We start from the raw sequence: 18205 nt of genomic DNA on the forward strand, positions 1-18205 counted from the left end.
GACCCAGCCCGGTCTCTATCCCGGCCCTCCCTAAACTCAACTGGCCTTTCTGATGTGACAACTGTGGCCACAGAAGATGCATCATGGGGGTCTTGACCGTGCTCTGGGATGCACCCTAAGGGAGGATCTTGTGGGAGCCGTAGAAAACAGGCTGCACAGGCACCAGCATGGCAAGGGCATGATCTGGGGCAGCCTGGAAGTCAGGGAGCCACAGACTGGCCTTGGACCTCGATGCCCCCAGCAGCTAAGACCAAGGTGCAGGGTAACTGCCGTCCTGTCTTGGCATAGGGAACCGCACAGGCTGCATGCCAAGGCTCACCGTGTGCCCGCTGGCCGGAGCTGCCCTGGCATGGGGAGCTCCCAGCCCAGATCCCCTTCCCACACAAGCACATCTGGCTAGCCCGGGGCCGGCAGCTTCCCAAGCCATTCTGGGCTCTCCAGATCTGAGCCAGCCGAGACCTTGCAGGCCACCCAGACCAAAAGGCCTCCACACCCCCGAGTGCTGGCGAGCCCAGCTAGGGAATCGGGGTCAGGGGTCAGCAGGCTGCAAGTCAGGCTCACAGAGCAGAAAAGCAGTGAAAACAGCTTTAATGGGAAGAAGAGGTAAAAGAACACAAGTCCAAAGAGGCCTTACATACGAAGCGCTTCCCTCAGCGGGGCAGGAGGAGCTCCAGATTCCAGGACAGGCGGCCGGAAGCCACGCCCCCCTGCCCCTCTGTCCCCAGAGGCCACGCCGCCCCTGCCCCTCTGCCCGTAGCGCTGGCGCTCAGCGCCAAACGCAATCCTTAGCAAGTTGGTTTTCCCTTTTAATGTGTGGAAATTCTTGGCCTGGAAGCCTGAGAACACACAGAAAACCCTCGGCCCGGCCCAACATTTAGCCCCAGCCGCCGCGGGCCTGCTGATGCCGACGGCTCAGCGAGCCAATCACCGGCCGACTGCTCCCCCGGAGAGCCACGGCTCGAGAGCTGGCCCCAGCCATCCACACCCGTCTTCCCTCTGGGCCTGGAGCCTCTGAGTCAGCCAGGACTAAGTTTGGGGGGAAAAGAGAATTCCCCCCAAGACATGGAGAAAGCAGATGAAAGCCTCAAATGAGGGAACTCTTGAGTGAGGGGCAGATCCGTCCCAGGACTCCCGCACGTGGCCCATGGCAAACCCCTCTGGGAGGGCCCATGTACCCTCTGGGCCCCCGTCAGCCCGGGAGCTGGCACTTTACAGGGCTGCGGTCAGAGTCCGGCCATGTCCAGCTGGGCAGGGACGGGCAAGGAAGAGATGGCTCCGGAAGCCGGGCAATGCCCCCCCCCCGAGCCTTCTCCACCTTTCCCAGGAGTGTGAGAAGTTGCCGAGGAAGGCTGCCGGGGGCGGGAGTGTTGGGAGCTGAACCCCATGGGCCAGGAACGGGGCCAGCCTCCCGAGGGGGTGAGGGGCGCCAGGAGTCTGGAGATCAAGTCCGGAGGCAGTCCTGCTATCAGGCAGTGGCGGCACAAGTTTCCTGGGGGACGGGGCGGGTCAGGAGGCCTGGAGGCAGCGGTAAGGCCGGGAGCGAGGCCGGCTCGAGCCGAAGCTGGGGGGAGCAGCGGTCACGGCCCCCCCTTCTGCTCTGCAAAGGGCTGGGAGAGAGCAGAGGGCCTCCTCCCACCCAGGGTTGTGGGGCCCACCACACTCAGCCCCAGCCCAGGGGTGGTGGGGGGCAGAGGGGGTGCTGCTGCCGCCCAGGAGGAGGTAACTGAGATATGGACAAGCCTTCGCATGGCGGTGTTGGCACGGGGACAGAGGAGCAGGGTCTCAGGGAGGCTGAGAAGGCCCGGAGCACAGAGGCGGCTCTGTCTGGGAGCAGACAGCCCAGTGGTCAGCGAGCAGGACAAGCAGAGGGGACAGAGTCTGGGACCCGGACCCGCCCCTGCGGAGCAGGGTGTGGGGAGGAGTGACAAGGCAGCCTGCTCCCGGCGCCCTTCAGGGCTCACTCGGCTTCGTGCAGCAGGGGCTGGAAAGAGAGTTGAGGAGACTCGGGCTGACACGAGGCACCCTGGAGTGTGAGAAGTTTCCGAGGAAGGCTTCCAGGGGCCAAGGCCAAGCCCAGGAGGGCCCCTCATCCCCTGGGCCAGCAGTGACTCAGGCTGGGCTTGTAGGGAAACGGCCAGAAAGACCTTCCGGGTGATGTGACCCCTGCCTTGTCTGACCTTTGCTCCCCAGACAGGCTGAGGGAGACCCTGCAGAACCAGGCCCCGCTCACCATCTGAGTAGCTGTGAAGGCTGCCCCGGCCTGTGGGGGGATCAGACGGGGCTCCCGCCAGCTCCCCCCCCCGCCCCCAGGTTCACACCTGTCTGTCCGTCAGGAGTCCCGGTTCAGGCCGCTTCCACGATGAGACCAGGAGCACGTAGAGCACCAGCACCACGAAGACGGCCACCAGCATCCCGGTGAGGTTGGCAAAGCAGGCCTCCGGAGGGAGGCTGGAGTAGGGGGCGGTCGCATTCTTCCTGTGGGCAACAGCGTCTTCCTGCGGTGGCTCTCACTGGGCCCTCCCCGGGACTCGCTCAGTGCGGGCCTCCCCCCCACCCCCGGAAGGTCAGGGCAGGGCCTCCCCCGGGAGTTTCCAAGCTAGGAAAACCTGGCAAGGGGGCTGGCAGCTCTGCTCGGCTCCTCTTCTCGACTCCCACCTCAAGGCCGATGGCCGGTGAGCCCCGGGGCCCCTGGCCCGCCCCGGCAGCCGCCCATGCTCGGGGGCGGCCCAGGGGGCACATCGCTGCCCCCCCCTTCACAAGAAAGGCCCCAGCAGGAGACTCACAGGCTGAAGAAGAGCTTCTCATTGATTCCGGAGAGGACGGAGGCCATGGACAGGATCAGGATGGTGGCCCCGAAGAAGACGTGGACGGGCTTGAGGAGGCTGCGCAGGCCCAGGGAGGCCCAGGGCAGCAGGAAGACGGAGAAGCCCAGGAGCCACTGAGGAGAGACCTCGGATCAGCCGGCTGCGCCCCAGCATCTTTCCGCTCCCAGGGGATGGGGTCCCAGAGAGACACCCCCGCCTGCCGCCCGCACCCACAGCCCCGCTCCCCAGATGGCCAGGCCCGTCCGGAAAGTACCACGGTCAGTTTGTTCGAGGAGGCCGCCCGAGGCTGGGAAAGCTCGTCCGGTCCCGCCTGAGGCAGGCGTGAGCCCTGGGGGGCGAATCTCCACCCCGGGAAGTGCTGCCCCCAAACCCCGGATCCCGAGGGCACCCGCCCACACTCAGCCCCCCCCCTCCCCCCGCCTTTACTCCAGTCTGGTCCCAGGGGCTTCAGGGAGTGGGCGGGCTGGGGAGCCGAGGGCACCCACCTGGCCGGCGAACAGGGCCACGGCCACGATCCCCAGCCAGCTGTGCAGGGAGTAGAGGTGGGCGATCCTGTTGTGGTGGTGGAAGCTGAAGACGGCCACCAGCCCCAGCACGGCCAGCGTGAAGGCCACCAGGTGCAGCGCGGCGTGCAGCAGCTTCCACGGCAGCTTGGACCCCACCCAGGACTGGGGCAGCCGGTACACCAGCGAGGCTGCGGGAGACCAGGAGCCGGTGCCCGTCTCAGAGCCTGTGCCAGCCCCGGGCACAGGAGCCCGACGGGGACACTGGCTGCCAGGAACCAGCTTCGGGCCAAGGTTCCCCATGAAGAGACCTTCGAGCCCCTTGGCCAGACCGATGCTCCCCGGCCCCCCGAGGGCGCTCCCAGCCCCCCACCCTCATTGCTCCCCTCTCCTGAGCCCACTTCAGTGGCCCCAGTTACAAGAGTCTTCTGGAGGAGAACCCAAGGAGCCTCACAGCCAGCGGACAGACGGGCATGCTGAAGCTCAGGGCTTTGCCCGAGGTGTTGGTGCCCGAGTCAGTGGCGGGCGCTCTCCCCACCTGAGGAAGGCTGCACGCCCCAGGTCCCCGTCCCTACTCACCCGCCCCATAGAACACCACCATGCCAGCCACCATCAGGACCGGGTGCCAATTGAACATGAGGACGGTGCCATCCCAGGCAAAGCCGCCACGCCAGTGCTGGACCCAGTAGATCATGAAGAGCAGGCAGAGAGAGCCCAGGGTGCCCAGGCCCAGGGAGAAGACATAAAACTGGCCCCTGGCCATCTTGCTCCTGGGGAATGGCAGAGCGGTCACTCCCTCAACAGGGCCCCCTTGTGGCTCCGCCACCACCCCTCAGAGCGGCGACCCCCGGTGAGTCAGATTTCTGGTGGTGAGGAGGGGGCCCTGGCGCCCAACAGTGCCCGGAGCCGAGAGAACAGAGGCCTTTACCAGAGGGCGAGGGAACCAGAGGGTTCAGGCCCCGGAGGGGCCGCCGGGGCACACGTCACCCCGTTCCGGTGACAGTCCTCGGCCGCCCACCTGCCGCCCCCACTTCTGCTTTCTTACCCTTGGGGGAACTCCGCAGGAAGGGAGAGAAGGGCCGGCCCGGCCTGCGGTCCACCGGGCCTATTTTGGGATTTGCCCACGAGGGCTGCTCGGAAGGGGAGGTTAGCATGAGGCTCTGGGACCTCGGGCAGAAGGCCAGCCTGGGCCGTGGGCTAGGGCACAGAGGGCCCCGCCTTTATCTTCAGCCAGGATAGGACCGACGTGCCCTCGGGGCACCGGCTTGGCCCGTGCCAGGATGGCACCTTGGCCACTGAGGGTCCCAAGCCCAAAGTGGATCAGGGCAGAGCAAAACCAACAGAAACCTGTGGAAGACCCCGAGTCCTTTCTGGGGTGCTGGGAACCCCAAACAGCTGGGGACATTTACAAAGCCCCTACTGCGTGCTAGGCCCCGTGCCAAGTGCTTTACAGGCACCCTCTTGTCAGATCTCTGCAAGCCTGGGAGGCAGGTGCCCCAGGAGGGTCACACAGCCAGGAAGTGTTGGAGCCATGGTGCCCTCTGGTGCCCCGGCGGGCAGGAGTGAGGGCATGCAGGCACAGGAGGCAGCCAATAGGCCAGGTTGGCAGGGAGGACACAGGGATGCGCAGAGAAGCGGAGTTGGATGGTGAAAGTTTCCAGTGCCAGGCTGCCTACTTGCCCAAAGGCAGGAGGAAGCCCCGGGAGATGCCAGGGTCTGACCCAAGCACCGGAGGGTGGCAGGGACGGTGACGAGAAGGCAACGGGGGCCTCGGCTCCTCCGCTCCCCACTCGCAGGCAAGCTCCGGGTCCTGCCTGACCCGAATCCGGGCCTGAGCTCGCCGGGCACTCAGGAAGAGGCTTCCCCAGGGCCCGCCAACTCCCATTCCCGGGCTCAGCCACGAACCCGCAGCTTGGGCAGAGGAGCCGAGGAGCGGGCACCGAGCCAGTGAGCCCAGAGTAGGCTCCAGAGGTCAGAAAAGGGCCCCCAAGAGGCTGGCACAAGATCACGGCCCGGATTCTGGCGGCAACGCCGTTTTTCCCATCAGGCTCGTGGGCTCGTGACCCCTCGACTGGACCATCAAATGGGCTAAGGCACACGAGGGGTCTCCGGCCTCCACCCCCGCCCCGAGCAGTCCCAGCCACGGGAAACCGAGGCTCCGCAACCTCCGCCACCTGCTGTGCCCCCCTCTGCCTCTGGATGTGACCCGGAGACAGCTGGAGCCACCCTGCCCGTGGGAGGCGACGCGGCCCATGTCGAGGGCCCTCACCTATGAGACGTTCCTGGCTGGCATCCGCACGTCGCCAGGCACCTCCCGGGCTCCCGCCGGCCCCGCCCCCTACTGAACCCTGCCAGAACCGGGGCCCTCCCAAGGACCGGGCGCTCCGGAGGCTGCGGCCACGCGCACAACAGGGCCCCGGAGGCCGCTGCTCAGCCGGGCACCGGCTCCCCTTAGAGCCCAAGCTCTCTGAGGGCAGCGAAAGCCTCCCTCCGGCCTTGGGGGCTGTGGCTCCTCCCCTCCCTTGCTCTAGGAGTCCCTGGGGCCCCCACCGGCCACCGCCCGCCCAGAGGCTCCCCGGCCAGGCAGGCGGGGGGGGGGGGGGAGCCCCTTGGTGTTCCTTGTTTGATCTCCAACTTCCTTTGGGACTTGCACCTTTGATACAAGATCTGGTTCGGGCTGGCCGGGGTTTTACAGCCCCCCCCCCCTAGTTCTGATCTGCTCAGATAGACCAAATGCCAGCAGGGGGGAGACTTCTGTCCCTGCCCAAAAGATAACAAGAGAATCCTTATCTTGTTACATCACTCTCAGGAACCTCCCTCCATCACTGCATAAATGGCCTTGTGCCATGCAGCCATGTTGCCCACCGGCTCTCCGGTGTTCCCATTCTAATCAATAAAGACGATGTTTCCATACAGCATGAAGTAGCAAATTCCTTTGCTGCGGAACCCGCCATTGGTTACTTTGGGGAAGGAAGGAGAGAGAGAAAGGAACAGAACCACCTTTGTTTAGACCTCAGTTTACTCCTCATCAGGCTCACCTCTCCTGCGGCTTAAGACCCTAGATCCCTGGGAGAGGCCCCAGACCCCCAGGGGGAGGCAGCCCCAGACCCCCAGGGGGAGAGGGCCCGGACCCCAACAGGGGGAGAGGCCCCGGACCCCCAGGGGGAGGCAGCTCCAGACCCACAGGGGGAGAGGCCCCGGACCCCCAGGGGGAGGCAGCCTCAGACCCCCCAGGAGGAGGCGGCCCCAGACCCCCCAGGGGGAGAGGCCCCGGACCCCCCAGGGGGAGGCAGCTCCGGACCCCCAGGGGGAGGCAGCCTCAGACCCCCCAGGAGGAGGCGGCCCCAGACCCCCCAGGGGGAGAGGCCCCGACCCCCAGGGGGAGGCAGCCTCAGACCCCCCCAAGGGGAGGCAGCTCCAGATCCCCCAGGAGGAGAGGCCCCGACCCCCAGGGGGAGGCAGCTCCAGATCCCCCAGGAGGAGAGGCCCCGGACCCCCAGGGGGAGGCAGCTCCAGACCCCCCAGGAGGAGAGGCCCCGACCCCCAGGGGGAGGCAGCTCCAGACCCCCAGGGGGAGAGGCCCCAGACCCCCCAGGGGGAGCGGCCCCGGGGTTCGGTTTGGTTCAACATTTAGGGAAGGAGAGAGGGGCTCTGGGGGAAAGCAGGGTGGTGAAGGAGTGAAGATTAGGTGGGAGGAGGGGCAGGGAAGGCGGGAGCCGCTGGGAGGCTCTGGGAAGCCGGCCTGGCCCCGGAGCCCCAGGGGGCAGAGAGGAGCACACAGCCGGCGGCTCGGCTCTCCAGGACAAGAGAGGGAGGGACCGGAGCGGGGGCGGGGGCACGACTCTCCCCTAACGGGCGCAGCGGGCAGGCCTGGCACCCGGCAGGGGAGGCACAGAGAGCGGCAAACGCCAGCCCTGCCCTCGAGGAGCTTCCGTTCAGCGCCTGCGCCCCTTCTTCCCGGATTTGAGACTATAGGGAGCTATCGGGTTTGAATGGGCTTCGGTAAGGCTATAGAAAGTTGGGTTAGTGAGAGTTCAGATTGGGCAGAGCTTAAGTGGAGGTACTTGACGGGAATTCAGTTCTATAGAAAGTTAAGTAGGGGTACTTAGCATTAGTTCAGCTCTATAGAAAACTTGGGTGGTGTCGGCGGAACTCTATAGAAAGGTAAATTAGTGGTACTTAACAGAGGTGGGGGTGGGGCGGGCTTCCAGGTCAGGATAACGTGGGAAGTTTTTTGGGGGGTCTCCAGCCTCAGTTTCCCTTGTCAGATTCCCATCGAGCTCTTTAACCACGCGCAAACCCGGCGCGATCCGGCCTGGCCGCCCACGTGTCCGGGACCAATCACTTCATTTCTCTGCTGAATGCAGGGTGGGGGAGGGAGATAGCCAGAGCCGTCTCTCCCAGCCCTCCCGTACCATGGGCTCTCGGGCCTCGGAAGTTCCTTCCGCTCCTAACTCCCCGGATCCACGAACACCCCAAGCAGCACATCCCCTCCCCAACCCAGTACCCACAGCACGTGACAGCTAGAGGCCATCCCAGGGGCTTCTGGGAAATGGAGTCTTCACTTACCCGAGACCGCTTCCAAAGAGCTCCGCCTCTCCCTTTTTACAGTTTACCAGAACTTCCGACTTCGCGCAGATTAGTTAGGGTGATGGAGTCTTCTGGTTCCCCCTCATCCAGCCGGCCTCTTCCCAGAGAGAACTTCCGGTCGCGTGCGAGGCAGCCTGGAGAATGGAGTCCAGCCTCTTAACATCCCTACAGATAACTTCCGGTATCGCGCGAGGCAGCCTGGGAAATGGAGTCTTGCAGGATTCCTCCGGCCTACCTCTTATCAGCCTGACTGCCAGTTATCATTCCTTCCTATAACTACGGATTTCGAATGAGGCAGCTTGGGAAATGGTGTTCTATGCTTCCGCTTGGCTCCCTTCCCACTCTTAATGTGTTCCCATTGCAACCCTGCACGGGACGAGAACTAGGCGGCGGCCGGAAACGCAGCCGGCCGGGAGGGCAAAATTTTAGCAAAACGAGAGGGAAAGAAAATGGGACCGAAGGCTGAGCGCTTTTGTCTGAGGGGTAGCGAACATGGCCGCCGGTTGGCCCATCGAGAGGCACTGGTGGGGGGGCTGGTGGCTAGAGCGGCTCCGGAGCCCGCGTCCACCACGCACTTCCGGGATTTAAGCGCGCCCTCCGGAAAGTGGAAGGCGGGTACTTTGGAGTTTCCATGGCAACCTAGGATGGCGGCACCGGGTGAGAGCCGGAATTGCGGCTCTGCAGCGTGGGGAGCGGGGAGCGGGGAGCGGGGAGCGGAGAGGGGAGGACTGACTCCGGGCAGCCGAGGGTTGTTGGGCAGGTCAGCCGGATCGGTTAGCCGTTGGTCCCCGGCCCGGCAGGGTGACCTTGGGCCGCACGCCGTCCCCTCGAGCCTCAGTTTCCCTTTCTGCCCTACGGTTGCATCCATTTCCATTTCCGTTGCTCTTTAAGGCGTTGTCAGTCTCCCGTCGGTCAAACGGAGGCTCGCGTCACAAGTCCCGGACGTTCCTGGGTCGTGTCGGCGGAGCCCCTAACGCCGGCTGGGGGCCGAGGGCTGGGCCCCGGTCCTGGCTGACGGGCCCCGCCCCCTCTCACCCGCAGGCGCTTGGTCACAGACTGGCAGCGGCGCGCGCGGGGGTCCCGAGGCTTGAGGTCCCCCCGGGGGATGCCCCCCCAAGATGCTGCAGCCCAGCAACTACAGCCTGGTGCTGTCCCTGCAGCTGGTGCTGCTGCTCTACGACCTGCTGGTGAACGCCTTCTCCGAGCTGCTGCGCGCCACCCCCGTGATGCAGCTGGTGCTCTTCATGTGAGTCCGCCTGCGCACGCGCGGGGGTGCGCCCGAGCGGGTGGGAGGGGGCCAGGCTGGCGGGCCTGCGCAGCCCCAGTGGTCCGGCCGTGGGAGGGGAGGGCCCTGAGCACGTCCCGGGAGGGGCCAGAGGCTGGCGGCCCCGTGCGGGGTCCGTGCCCAGGCCGGCGGGCCGCAGAGAGGGCAGGGACGGGAGCGAGCCCCTGACGTGTGCAGGCCCGGAGCAGCCGCCGCTCCGGAGACCCCTAGGCTGGAGGTTGGCGGCAGCCCGGGAGCGGGCACGGGCTCATCTGTCGCTTGTGCCTCTGCAGCATCCAAGACATCTGTATCCTCTTCAACATCATCATCATCTTCCTCATGTTCTTCAACACCTTCGTGTTCCAGGCGGGGCTGATTAGCCTCCTCTTCCGGAAGTTCAAGGGGACCATCATCCTCACGGCCATCTACCTGGCGCTCAGCATCCCCCTCCACGTGTGGGTCCTGGTGAGCAAGGAGGTGGGTGGGAGGCGGCTCAGGCAGCCAGGCCCGGCCGGCCGCGGTTCCCCCCGCGGGGGGAGGGGAGCTGCCGCGGTTCCCCCCCGCGGGGGGAGGGGAGCCGCCCCGGCCATCTCGGTGTGGTGCCGGTTACGGCACCCCCCATCTCTGCTGCCGTCATTCCCCGTTCTGCTCCCTTCACTTTGCCTCAGCCTTCCTCTTCTTGCATCTTCCGCAGCCGTTCTTTCCTAGAGCGCGGTAATAATTTCATCCTGGTGCGCGAGCCATAGTTGGGAGCCGGTCCTCCCGGAGGTGTCTGCTGTGCTTCCGGTTCTTGCCCATTACAAGGAGCGCCTTGTGAACAGTCATGGGACCTTTCTGTTGGTCCTTGGTTTCCCCGGAGATCGGCGTGTCTGGCAGCAGCAAAATGTCTGGGTTAAAAGGTAGAAAGTTAGTCACTTTCTCCGCGAATTCCTCGCTTCGTCAGGGTGGCTGGCTCCCCCTTCCACCGCCCAGCGCCGCTGAGTCTGTCGCTCTGTTGCCCTTAATGGTCCCCTTGGCTGTTTACGAGGCATGCGCTGAAAGGGTGCGTGTCCTTCGGGGCTTTTCCTCTTCGTGACCCGGAGCAGGCTCTCCTGCAGGGTCGGGATCCCTGCTTTAAGGAGAAGACCCCATGCCTCAGGCTTCATGCAGCGCCGGCACCGCGCAGGGGGCCGCTCCAACCGAAGTGAGTCACTCCCTGCTTGCGCCGCCTCCTGTGTGGTAAATCCAGCCCAGAAAGCGCCACTCGCTTTCCGGATCATCCTTCACAGGACTCGTCCACAAGCAAGTGTCCGGACCCAGTTTTCCCACCAGGGGATTCCTGCAGTTTTCTGCCAGCCCAAAGGGAGCCTCCTTTTTCCAGTTTGACCATCTCCTAGGAGGAGAGGGGCCGTTTTCTGGCTGTCCCCCCCTGCGGGGAAGTGGTGGTTGTAGAAGTAACCATGGAAGCATCCTCGGGGACTTTTGAGGTCCTTGTAACAAAGGTGTCTTAAGTGCGTGACGTGGGTGAGACGCTGCGCTGGGGACTGAGAAGGCAAGGTAAAAACCGCAAGTGTGCCCCCGGCTTCCTGTGAGGAGTTCATGTTGTCCCGGGGAGATACAGCACAGCCACAGGAGGAAATCCCAAGTAAGTTCTTGGGGGAAATGACGCCAATGGCCAGCGATGTCAGGAAAGACCTCGGGAGGAGGGAACTATTCCCAAGGTGCACGGGGGAGGAAGGGGAAAGGGGGAGGCAGGAGGGAACAGTTGTAAAGACATCTTGTGCAAACACGGGAGAGGTGAAGTCAGAGAAGAGCGAGAGGGATGAGAAATAAGGCAGGAAAATTAAGGGGTTGGAATCCCAGACTGAGGCTGCTGTAGTTTATCCTAAGGAAGTGGCAACCTTTGATCGGATCAGCAGTTCAGGAACAACTATTTGGCAGCTATTTGGAGGATTGACTGTGGGACAAAAAAGAAGGAGACCCCCTTGTTCTCTTCCAAAAGGCCAAGTAAGAGATGTGGGGCCTTGCATTAGGTCAGAAGCTGCGTTCATGAAGAGCTGGGCCCTGGGGAGCTCGAGAAGAAGGAGAAGGGGGCGTTTGTGGAGTATTCTGCACTTGGAAACTCAGGAAGCTGGATGAAGTTTGGAGGAGGATGCAGTGGCTTGGCTCCCATTTGGAATAGCTTTAATTTTGAACATGTCAGCACAGAATCTTGCATACAGTAAGCACTTAGTAAATGCTTCTCCACTTCTTCCTGTTGGCTCTGAGATGTGTATAGGATATCCAGGGCAATTAGTAACACGAGACAGGAATTCTGGATGAATTTAAAGCTTGGGAGTCATATGTTTGGAGACAGTAATGGAGTGTGTAGGAGAAAAGCACACTGGGAACACAGGCTTTACGCGGAGGATGCTGATAATGATTTAATCAGAGAGTTAGAAAAGAGGACCCAGGAAGAGAAAGTAGTATTTCAGAAACCAAATGAATTGCAAACATTTCCAATAAAGCTCACATTTCAAAGAGAAGCTGTAAGGGTAAAATCAGGGTAAAGAAAGCATAGTGAGAGATTAAGAGAAGTTCTCTGTGGCAGCTCAAAAATACCTGAGTTCAAATCCAGCCTCAGACACTTAGGAGCTTGTGACCCTGGCTAAGTCATTTAATTGCCTTTCTCCCATTCCCCCTCAAAAAAGGAAAAAAAAGTTCCTAGAGCAATCAAGGGTGAAAATAAAAGGACAACAAGCAGGAGATATTTGCTGCTGTCAAAAGAAACAACGCAGAATCCCCAGTGAAGAGGGATTTCTTAGAGGAAAGTCCTCCTGAAGCTCTTATTTATGGATAACACTGTCCGTACTGGTCCCATGGAGGCCCAGAACATGGCAGGGCCTCCTAGAAGAAATCCAGAATCATTCAGAAGATTTTGCTATAATCATACGGGGAAAAATAAGTGGATGAAGACTACCTGTTGTGGTAGATAGTCAAATGGACAATCTACAGAATACATCTATTACTATATACATAAAAATATGGAAATATATACATGCATACATATATATAGCCACATACACGTGTGTGTGTCCATGTGTATGTACATATATGATGGTGCAGAAAATAGCAATGCTTTCTTAAGAACTTTAGTCATCTCCCAGAAACAAGGGCTCATCTCATTTTTTAAGTTTCCTATTTAGTGATAATCTTTTGTTTTTACATCATCTTTATTTCCAGTGAAATTACCAGCCATTGATCTCTCCCATTTAACAGAGATTTAGAAAGAGGAAAAGCAACAGCCGGGCCGCGCTTGCCCACATGCCCGCTGGATGGACAGTGTCCACAATGCATGAGTCGTGAGGGGAGCCCACCCTTGTACCCTGGGAGTCCTCATGGCACATTGCATTTGGGCGGGCCAACAAGGGCGGCCTGTGAGACGGTGGGACGAAAGATGGAGATCGGGCCCCCTCCGAGGCCTGCTGGCTGGCTACATGCCCCAAGATGCCAGCAGGAGCCCACCTAACATTGGGAGCAGATGCTTCCTCCATCTCAGAGAAGCGAGGGGACCTGGATCTTGAGAAGACTGGAACTTGGTGCCCCCCACTCCTGGTCCAGCTTTCCTTGCTCTGTTTAGAGCTGTTGTAGCAGCGGGCAAACCCTAGATCTGCCAGAGGCCCCTGCCCACAGGGTCGACCTCCTGAGGGCTGGTGTGGGGGGAACATCGCATCTGGGAGGTGCCCATTGACTGGCACGCTGACCTTTCTGGGAGTCTCAACCCTGACATTCAACGTAAAGTCAGCCCCCTTCCCCAGGATTCCCTTCCTGAGGAGGAGGAAAAGCCATTCTGCATGAGGAAGACTCGGGGCAAGGCTGGGATTCCAAAGACTCCCTCCCTCTGCTCCTAATGTGATCCACGGTTCCATGACAGTGGATCCTCCCAGCCTCCTTTCCCAGTAGCAGAGGAGCAGAGCTCACAAGGGGGAGACTGGCTAGTGCCGGTGATATGGCACTAAGCTGGCAGAGCTGCCACCGGCCGGGAACATAAGAGGATTTTCTGGGATCTTGATGCTGAAGCCAAAATAGGTTCTGCTTTTCCTTGTCAAAGCTGCTGAGCGGAGCAGTTTCATTCTGGGTACGCTTGAGCCCTCGGCTTCTGGGAGCAGAGGTTAGAGTGGGAGCCGGCCGGCCCCGCGGCCCAGGGAAGGGGGCTCGGCCCTGGGTCTCTCCTCCTAGTGAGTGAGAAGCACTGAAACACTTGACAAAGCATTGCATGGGGAAGGACTGAGCTTTCCTGGGAAAAGGAAGCAGTCTGTGGGCTCGGGGAGTGTGGGGGTTCTGAGCGGTCGGGCCCTGCCAGTTGGTCGCCTCAGCTTGGTGAGCCCTAGGCGCAGGGGGCCATCAGCATGGTCAGCCTGGAGCAGTCCAAGAGAGGATGGGGGCTTGTGGGTGGGGCAGAGAAGAGCTGGGCCCAATTTGCCCATTCAGGCCCCGGGGGCAGGAGGATGCCTCTGATGGCTGCCTTTCCCTCCTTTAGAACCTGCGCTGGAAAAGCTCCAAGCCATTTATCTGGACGGATGGCCTTCAGACCCTGTTTGTGTTCCAAAGACTGGGTAAGGACCACATCCTCCTCCGGCCTTTCCCCTTCCCCGGGGAATATCCCCCCCTGCAGGGGTGTTCTGGCCAGTGTCATCCCTCAGCCTTGGGGTGCTGTCATCTCCCCAGAGGGGCAGCTGGAGGGGGCCAACCACTCAAGGCCCTTTTCTCCTCCTCCCCCAGCTGCCGTTCTGTATTGCTACTTCTACAAGAGGACAGCCATTCACCTGGGGGACCCTCGGTTCTACCAGGATTCTCTGTGGCTGCGCAAGGAGTTCACCCAAGTCCGAAACTGACCCGGCAGCCAGAAGCCACACCTGGGCCCCACCGGTGAGGATCCCGGGGGGGTCTGAATTCCGAGGCGAGCTCACTTGCCCCAGCCCTTCCCTGCCCAGCCCCCACAACCCCTCTTCCCCACAGCTTCCTTCCTGCAGTGAGAGCTTTTATTAAAGCAATTTTCCAGAATGCTGGGGCAACATCTGCCCTCCCCAGTGGGGCCCGGGGTCCAGGAGTAAGGCACGCCCAGTCACTTGGGACTTGCCGCTTTTCTGGCCTAGAGCCCTTTTGTACTGTTTTTTAAAAGTAAGAAATAAATGTATCCCTTTTGCCGTAAATTTCCGAGGTTCCTTTATCTGCTTATGCTGGTGCCGAGGCCTCCTTTCCTTCGGGTTCTGGCCTCCACGACTTCCCTGCAGAGCCAGCCTCAACTCTGACTCCCTAAGTGAAAACAAGGATTTGGGGCTCAAGGACTTTTGAGCCGCCATCTTGGTCGCTAGCCAAGAGTCACCCTGTGGTTCAGGGCTGGGGGGGCCCAGGCAGGGCCTGAAGCACAGGGTGCTCTTCGGGATTCAAGGCTGGCCCCCAGCTGTTCCCTGTGTGGCGGGGACTGTGTCTCAGAGCCTCCGTTTCTTCCATCTCTGAAGTGGGGGAAATGCTTTTCAGAAAGTGCTTTGCAAAATTACCTTGGCTTTGCTCATGTTCTATCTATTCCCATATAAAGGATGGGTACAAAGTGGGCACGGGGCGGACCACCTGTCCAAGTCACTGGGGAATGGAGAGGCTGACACTTAGCAAGCTCTTTGGGGGGACGTGTGTGCATGACGTCACCTGCTGAGGAGGAGGGGCTGCAGATGGGGAGGGGGTCTGTGGGGTGGGGGTGGGGGTGCCATCCATCCCACCTCCCAGATGCTGCTGCTAAGTGGGGGTCTGGGACCATGTTAGAGGTGGAAAGGACCTCGTGTGTATACACGAGGACATTGAGGCACACAGGGCCAGAGGTCACGAGCCCCCCAACGAACCCCAAATGCCATTTCCTTCTCCCTGAAGGCGGGGCGTCCACTCACTGAGGGAGGGGGAGGGCTATGGACGGCTTTGGGGCTCCGTCCTGCGGGTCAGAGAGGAGCTTGGGAGAAGAGATTAGGAAGCTGGGAACTGAGGGGTTCCAAAGAGAGGGAGGAGGAGCGGGGGCTCTTCCCGCCTGCCTCAGTGTCCCCATGTGTGCTGGGGAGCAAAGTAGGGGCCTGGGAGGGCGGGGCACGATCAGCTTTGGGAGGAGAGCTGAGGTCTGGGGAGGGGCTGCCGGGGAGAAGAGAAGGCTGAGGTCCTGTGTGGGCGGCCCCTGAGGTCGGCCCCGCCCCGCCCCCGGGGCCCCGCCCTCGCCCTGAGCAGCTGGCCTCCGCGCATGCTCGGAGCCTGTGTCCACCGAGTTAAGAGGCTGCCAGCTAGAGCAGCCCTTCCGGCGGGCGCCGCGGCAGCAGTTTCCATGGGGACTGAGCGGCGATGGCACCGCGAGGTGAGCTGCCCGAGGTGTGTGAGTCTCCGCGTTCGGGGACCCCGCCCAACCCTCGGTTTCCCTATAGGCCTAAGGGAAGGAGCGCGCTGGCCGTGACCAGGGGCGGGCCGGGCGGGCAGGGGTCGGATCGAGGGAGGTAGGGGAAGCACGCGGCCTAGTGGCCCACCGCCCTCGGGTCTCCCCCTCCAGGCCGCCGGCTGTCGTCCATCTCCCTGGAGGTCCTGATCTTTCTCAATGGCTGGTACAGCGCCACCTACTTCCTGCTGGAGCTTTTTGTGTTTATGTACAAAGGTGAGCTCAGAGACCCTCTCCCCACGTGAAGCCCCGCCCCTCATCCTGGCCCCGCCCTCTTGCTCTTAACTTTGCCGCTCCACGCCTCCTGGCCCCGCCCCAGAACCGAACCTTTCCCGTTAGCTTGGCTTGTCCTTGCCCTCCCGGCCCCGCCCCTTCTTAGCCTTGCCAGTCCACGCCCCCTCCTGGCCCCACCCCTCCTGCCCTAACTTTGCCCCCCCACATCTAGCTTGCCTGCCTGCGCCTCTCGGCCCCCAGCACTGCCCCGCCCCGGCTGTTAGCTTTGCCCCTCCACGCCCCCTCCTGGCCCCACCCCCATCATTGCCCCGCCCCGGCTGTTAGCTTTGCCCCTCCACGCTCCCTCCTGGCCCCACCCCCAGCATTGCCCCGCCCCGGCTGTTAGCTTTGCCCCTCACGCCCCCTCCTGGCCCCACCCCCAGCACTGCCCCGCCCCAGCTGTTAGCTTTGCCGCTCCACGCCCTCTCTTGCTCTGTGCTTTGCCTGGACCTGTCTCCTGGATCCACCCCCAGCTCGGCCACACCCTCCCGCTTGGTTGGTCCTACCCCCAGTGCCCCGCCCCCAAACAGGCTTTCCCAGGGGGAGGGACCTGTGCCACCTTGGGCGGACCGTCCCCCTCGCCCTGCCCCCGCAGCCGGTCATTTTTCCTCTCCTCCCCGCCGGCGCCAGGGCTCCTGTTGCCGTACCCCACGGCCAACCTGGTCCTCGATGTGGTCATGCTCTTCCTTTTCCTGGGCATCGAAGTCATCAGGCTCTTTTTTGGTGAGTGGCCTGCACTGCCCTTGCCCCACCGGGCCTGAAGCTGCCGCCATGGCCCCTGAGGAGCTTGGGGGGGCCCTGGAGGACCTGGACCAATGCGGATTGTCCTCTTCTTCCTCTCCCCCGGGGGGCCCAACCCCCCCATGCCCAGCAGGGGGCTCAGCCCCCCCCATGCCCAGCAGGGGGCTCCTTTCCAAAATCATTCCCTCTCACTTGGGGGCTGGGCCGTACTTCACGGCTGGTTGTCCCAAGGGCTCCTTTTGGGGAGGAGGGAGGACTCTGTGTGACCCAAGTCTGGATGGGCAGTCTGGTGGTTGGGTGTCCCTTGGTGGCCTGGTCGCTCCGAGCCCCGGGCACCGGAGGGGACGCCATAGGGCCTTTCTTGGACATGTCTTGACAGCTACAAAAGGGAACCTCTGTCAAAGGATGATGCCTCTTGGGATCAGCTTGGCCATGACCTTTCCATCTGCCATGATGGCTTTCTATTACTTCTTGGTGCAGACCTATGTTCTGCGCCTCGAAGCTGTGATGAGTGCCATCCTGCTCATCTTCTGCGGCTTGGAGCTGGTGCTGGAGGTGTTCACACTCGCCACCTTCAACAGGTACTTCTGCCTCCCTCTGGGAGGGCCCTGGGGAGGGGGCGGGCACATGGGGAGGCCGGCTGCCACCTTGTGGTCTCTAAACTTGCTCTCCTTCTGCGCCAGCATGGACACATACTGAAGGACGAGAGGCCTGTTGAGGCCGTGTGACACGGCCCCCTGGCGAGGCGCGTGCTCTCAGGGAGGCTGGCGGCATCTCCTCCAGGGTGGCGAAGGGCACGCGGCCCTCTCCCAGGCCCTCCGACCCGGTCCTCGCTCGGCACTCCCAGCGCGGGGACGGAGTCGTCTGCGTCTCCTAGACTCCCGGCTTGCATTAGGCCCCACGTGTCCTTTGTGTGTGTCTCTACGTGTGTCTCTATGTGTGTGATCCGCCCCCCCAGAAGCCCCAGGGCCTGCCTTCCACAAGGATGTTTTCTTCCACTTACTCCAAACCAAGCCCTCGTCCCGTTCATTCCCTTCCAAAGGGACCAGGCAGCATCACTGAGCAGCTCGGAGCGGTCTTTTCTTACGCTGTGTCTTGGGACAAACACTATTTTACAATAAATATTTATTTTCCGTTGTGGGGGCTGCTGCTCTTTCCTTATGGCCCTTTCCCTGCACGAAGCCCGGGGGCCCTGGCGGCGGGGCCCTCGAGCATCTCGGCCCGTCTTCCTCACCAGGGCTGGCTCTGGCTGTCCTCGAGAACCCGAGGCTTTCCACAAAGTTTCATTTCACTGGATTCTGGGGCACGGCTCCAAGGCAGACGGACGGGGACAAGACACAGGACAGCTGGGGAAGGGGGAGGCTCTCCTGACCGGCACTTGGAGCCAACTGCTCCATCCCCCAGTTCTCTCCCTGCAGGCCACCAGCTCTACCTCCTCTTCCTCTTCCTTTCTTTACAGACTCCCGAGGTCTTCCCAGGCTGGGAGACTTGCGCCAAGTCCCGTCCCCTCAGTAAGACAGACTCGGCGCCTCTCACAGGGTCTCAAGTCCACCATCCCCTTTGCAGGTGTAGCTGGGAGGAAAAC

General features: G+C 62.0%; 3 protein-coding genes across 10 annotated transcripts; 2 read left to right on the forward strand and 1 right to left on the reverse strand.

The window, feature by feature from the left end:
* Positions 1-572: 572 nt before the first annotated feature.
* CYB561A3 (cytochrome b561 family member A3) lies at positions 573-8419 on the reverse strand. 5 transcript variants are annotated; one of them, XM_074274357.1, is made up of 7 exons: positions 8154-8419; positions 7898-8052; positions 3908-4098; positions 3311-3519; positions 2784-2938; positions 2319-2475; positions 573-1981 (listed from the first exon to the last, which is right to left on the reverse strand). In XM_074274357.1, the coding sequence occupies exons 3-7, from the start codon at positions 4089-4091 to the stop codon at positions 1958-1960; spliced, it is 729 nt and encodes a 242-aa protein (XP_074130458.1). In that variant the 5' UTR covers positions 4092-4098; positions 7898-8052; positions 8154-8419; the 3' UTR covers positions 573-1957. The 5 variants fall into 5 exon arrangements, with proteins under 5 accessions (XP_074130458.1, XP_074130459.1, XP_074130460.1 ...); XM_074274358.1 differs by lacking the exon at positions 8154-8419 and having other exon boundaries at positions 7898-8073; XM_074274359.1 differs by lacking the exons at positions 7898-8052; positions 8154-8419 and adding an exon at positions 7744-7800.
* On the forward strand, positions 8187-14353 carry TMEM138 (transmembrane protein 138). Of its 3 annotated transcripts, none has more exons than XM_074274365.1 (5): positions 8187-8575; positions 8960-9164; positions 9476-9647; positions 13681-13756; positions 13923-14353. In XM_074274365.1, the coding sequence occupies exons 2-5, from the start codon at positions 9037-9039 to the stop codon at positions 14033-14035; spliced, it is 489 nt and encodes a 162-aa protein (XP_074130466.1). In that variant the 5' UTR covers positions 8187-8575; positions 8960-9036; the 3' UTR covers positions 14036-14353. The 3 variants fall into 3 exon arrangements, with proteins under 3 accessions (XP_074130466.1, XP_074130465.1, XP_074130464.1); XM_074274364.1 differs by having other exon boundaries at positions 8407-8575; positions 9476-9659; XM_074274363.1 differs by having other exon boundaries at positions 8407-8575; positions 9476-9637.
* Positions 14354-15400: 1047 nt separating this feature from the next.
* Positions 15401-17757, forward strand: TMEM216 (transmembrane protein 216). Of its 2 annotated transcripts, none has more exons than XM_074273082.1 (5): positions 15401-15531; positions 15721-15822; positions 16510-16602; positions 17000-17201; positions 17304-17757. In XM_074273082.1, the coding sequence occupies exons 1-5, from the start codon at positions 15519-15521 to the stop codon at positions 17317-17319; spliced, it is 426 nt and encodes a 141-aa protein (XP_074129183.1). In that variant the 5' UTR covers positions 15401-15518; the 3' UTR covers positions 17320-17757. The 2 variants fall into 2 exon arrangements, with proteins under 2 accessions (XP_074129183.1, XP_074129184.1); XM_074273083.1 differs by having other exon boundaries at positions 15439-15545.
* The last annotated feature ends 448 nt before the right edge of the window (positions 17758-18205 follow it).

This window comes from Sminthopsis crassicaudata, chromosome 6 (genome assembly GCF_048593235.1).
Source record: "Sminthopsis crassicaudata isolate SCR6 chromosome 6, ASM4859323v1, whole genome shotgun sequence".
In the NCBI taxonomy this organism is placed as follows: Eukaryota; Metazoa; Chordata; class Mammalia; order Dasyuromorphia; family Dasyuridae; genus Sminthopsis; species Sminthopsis crassicaudata.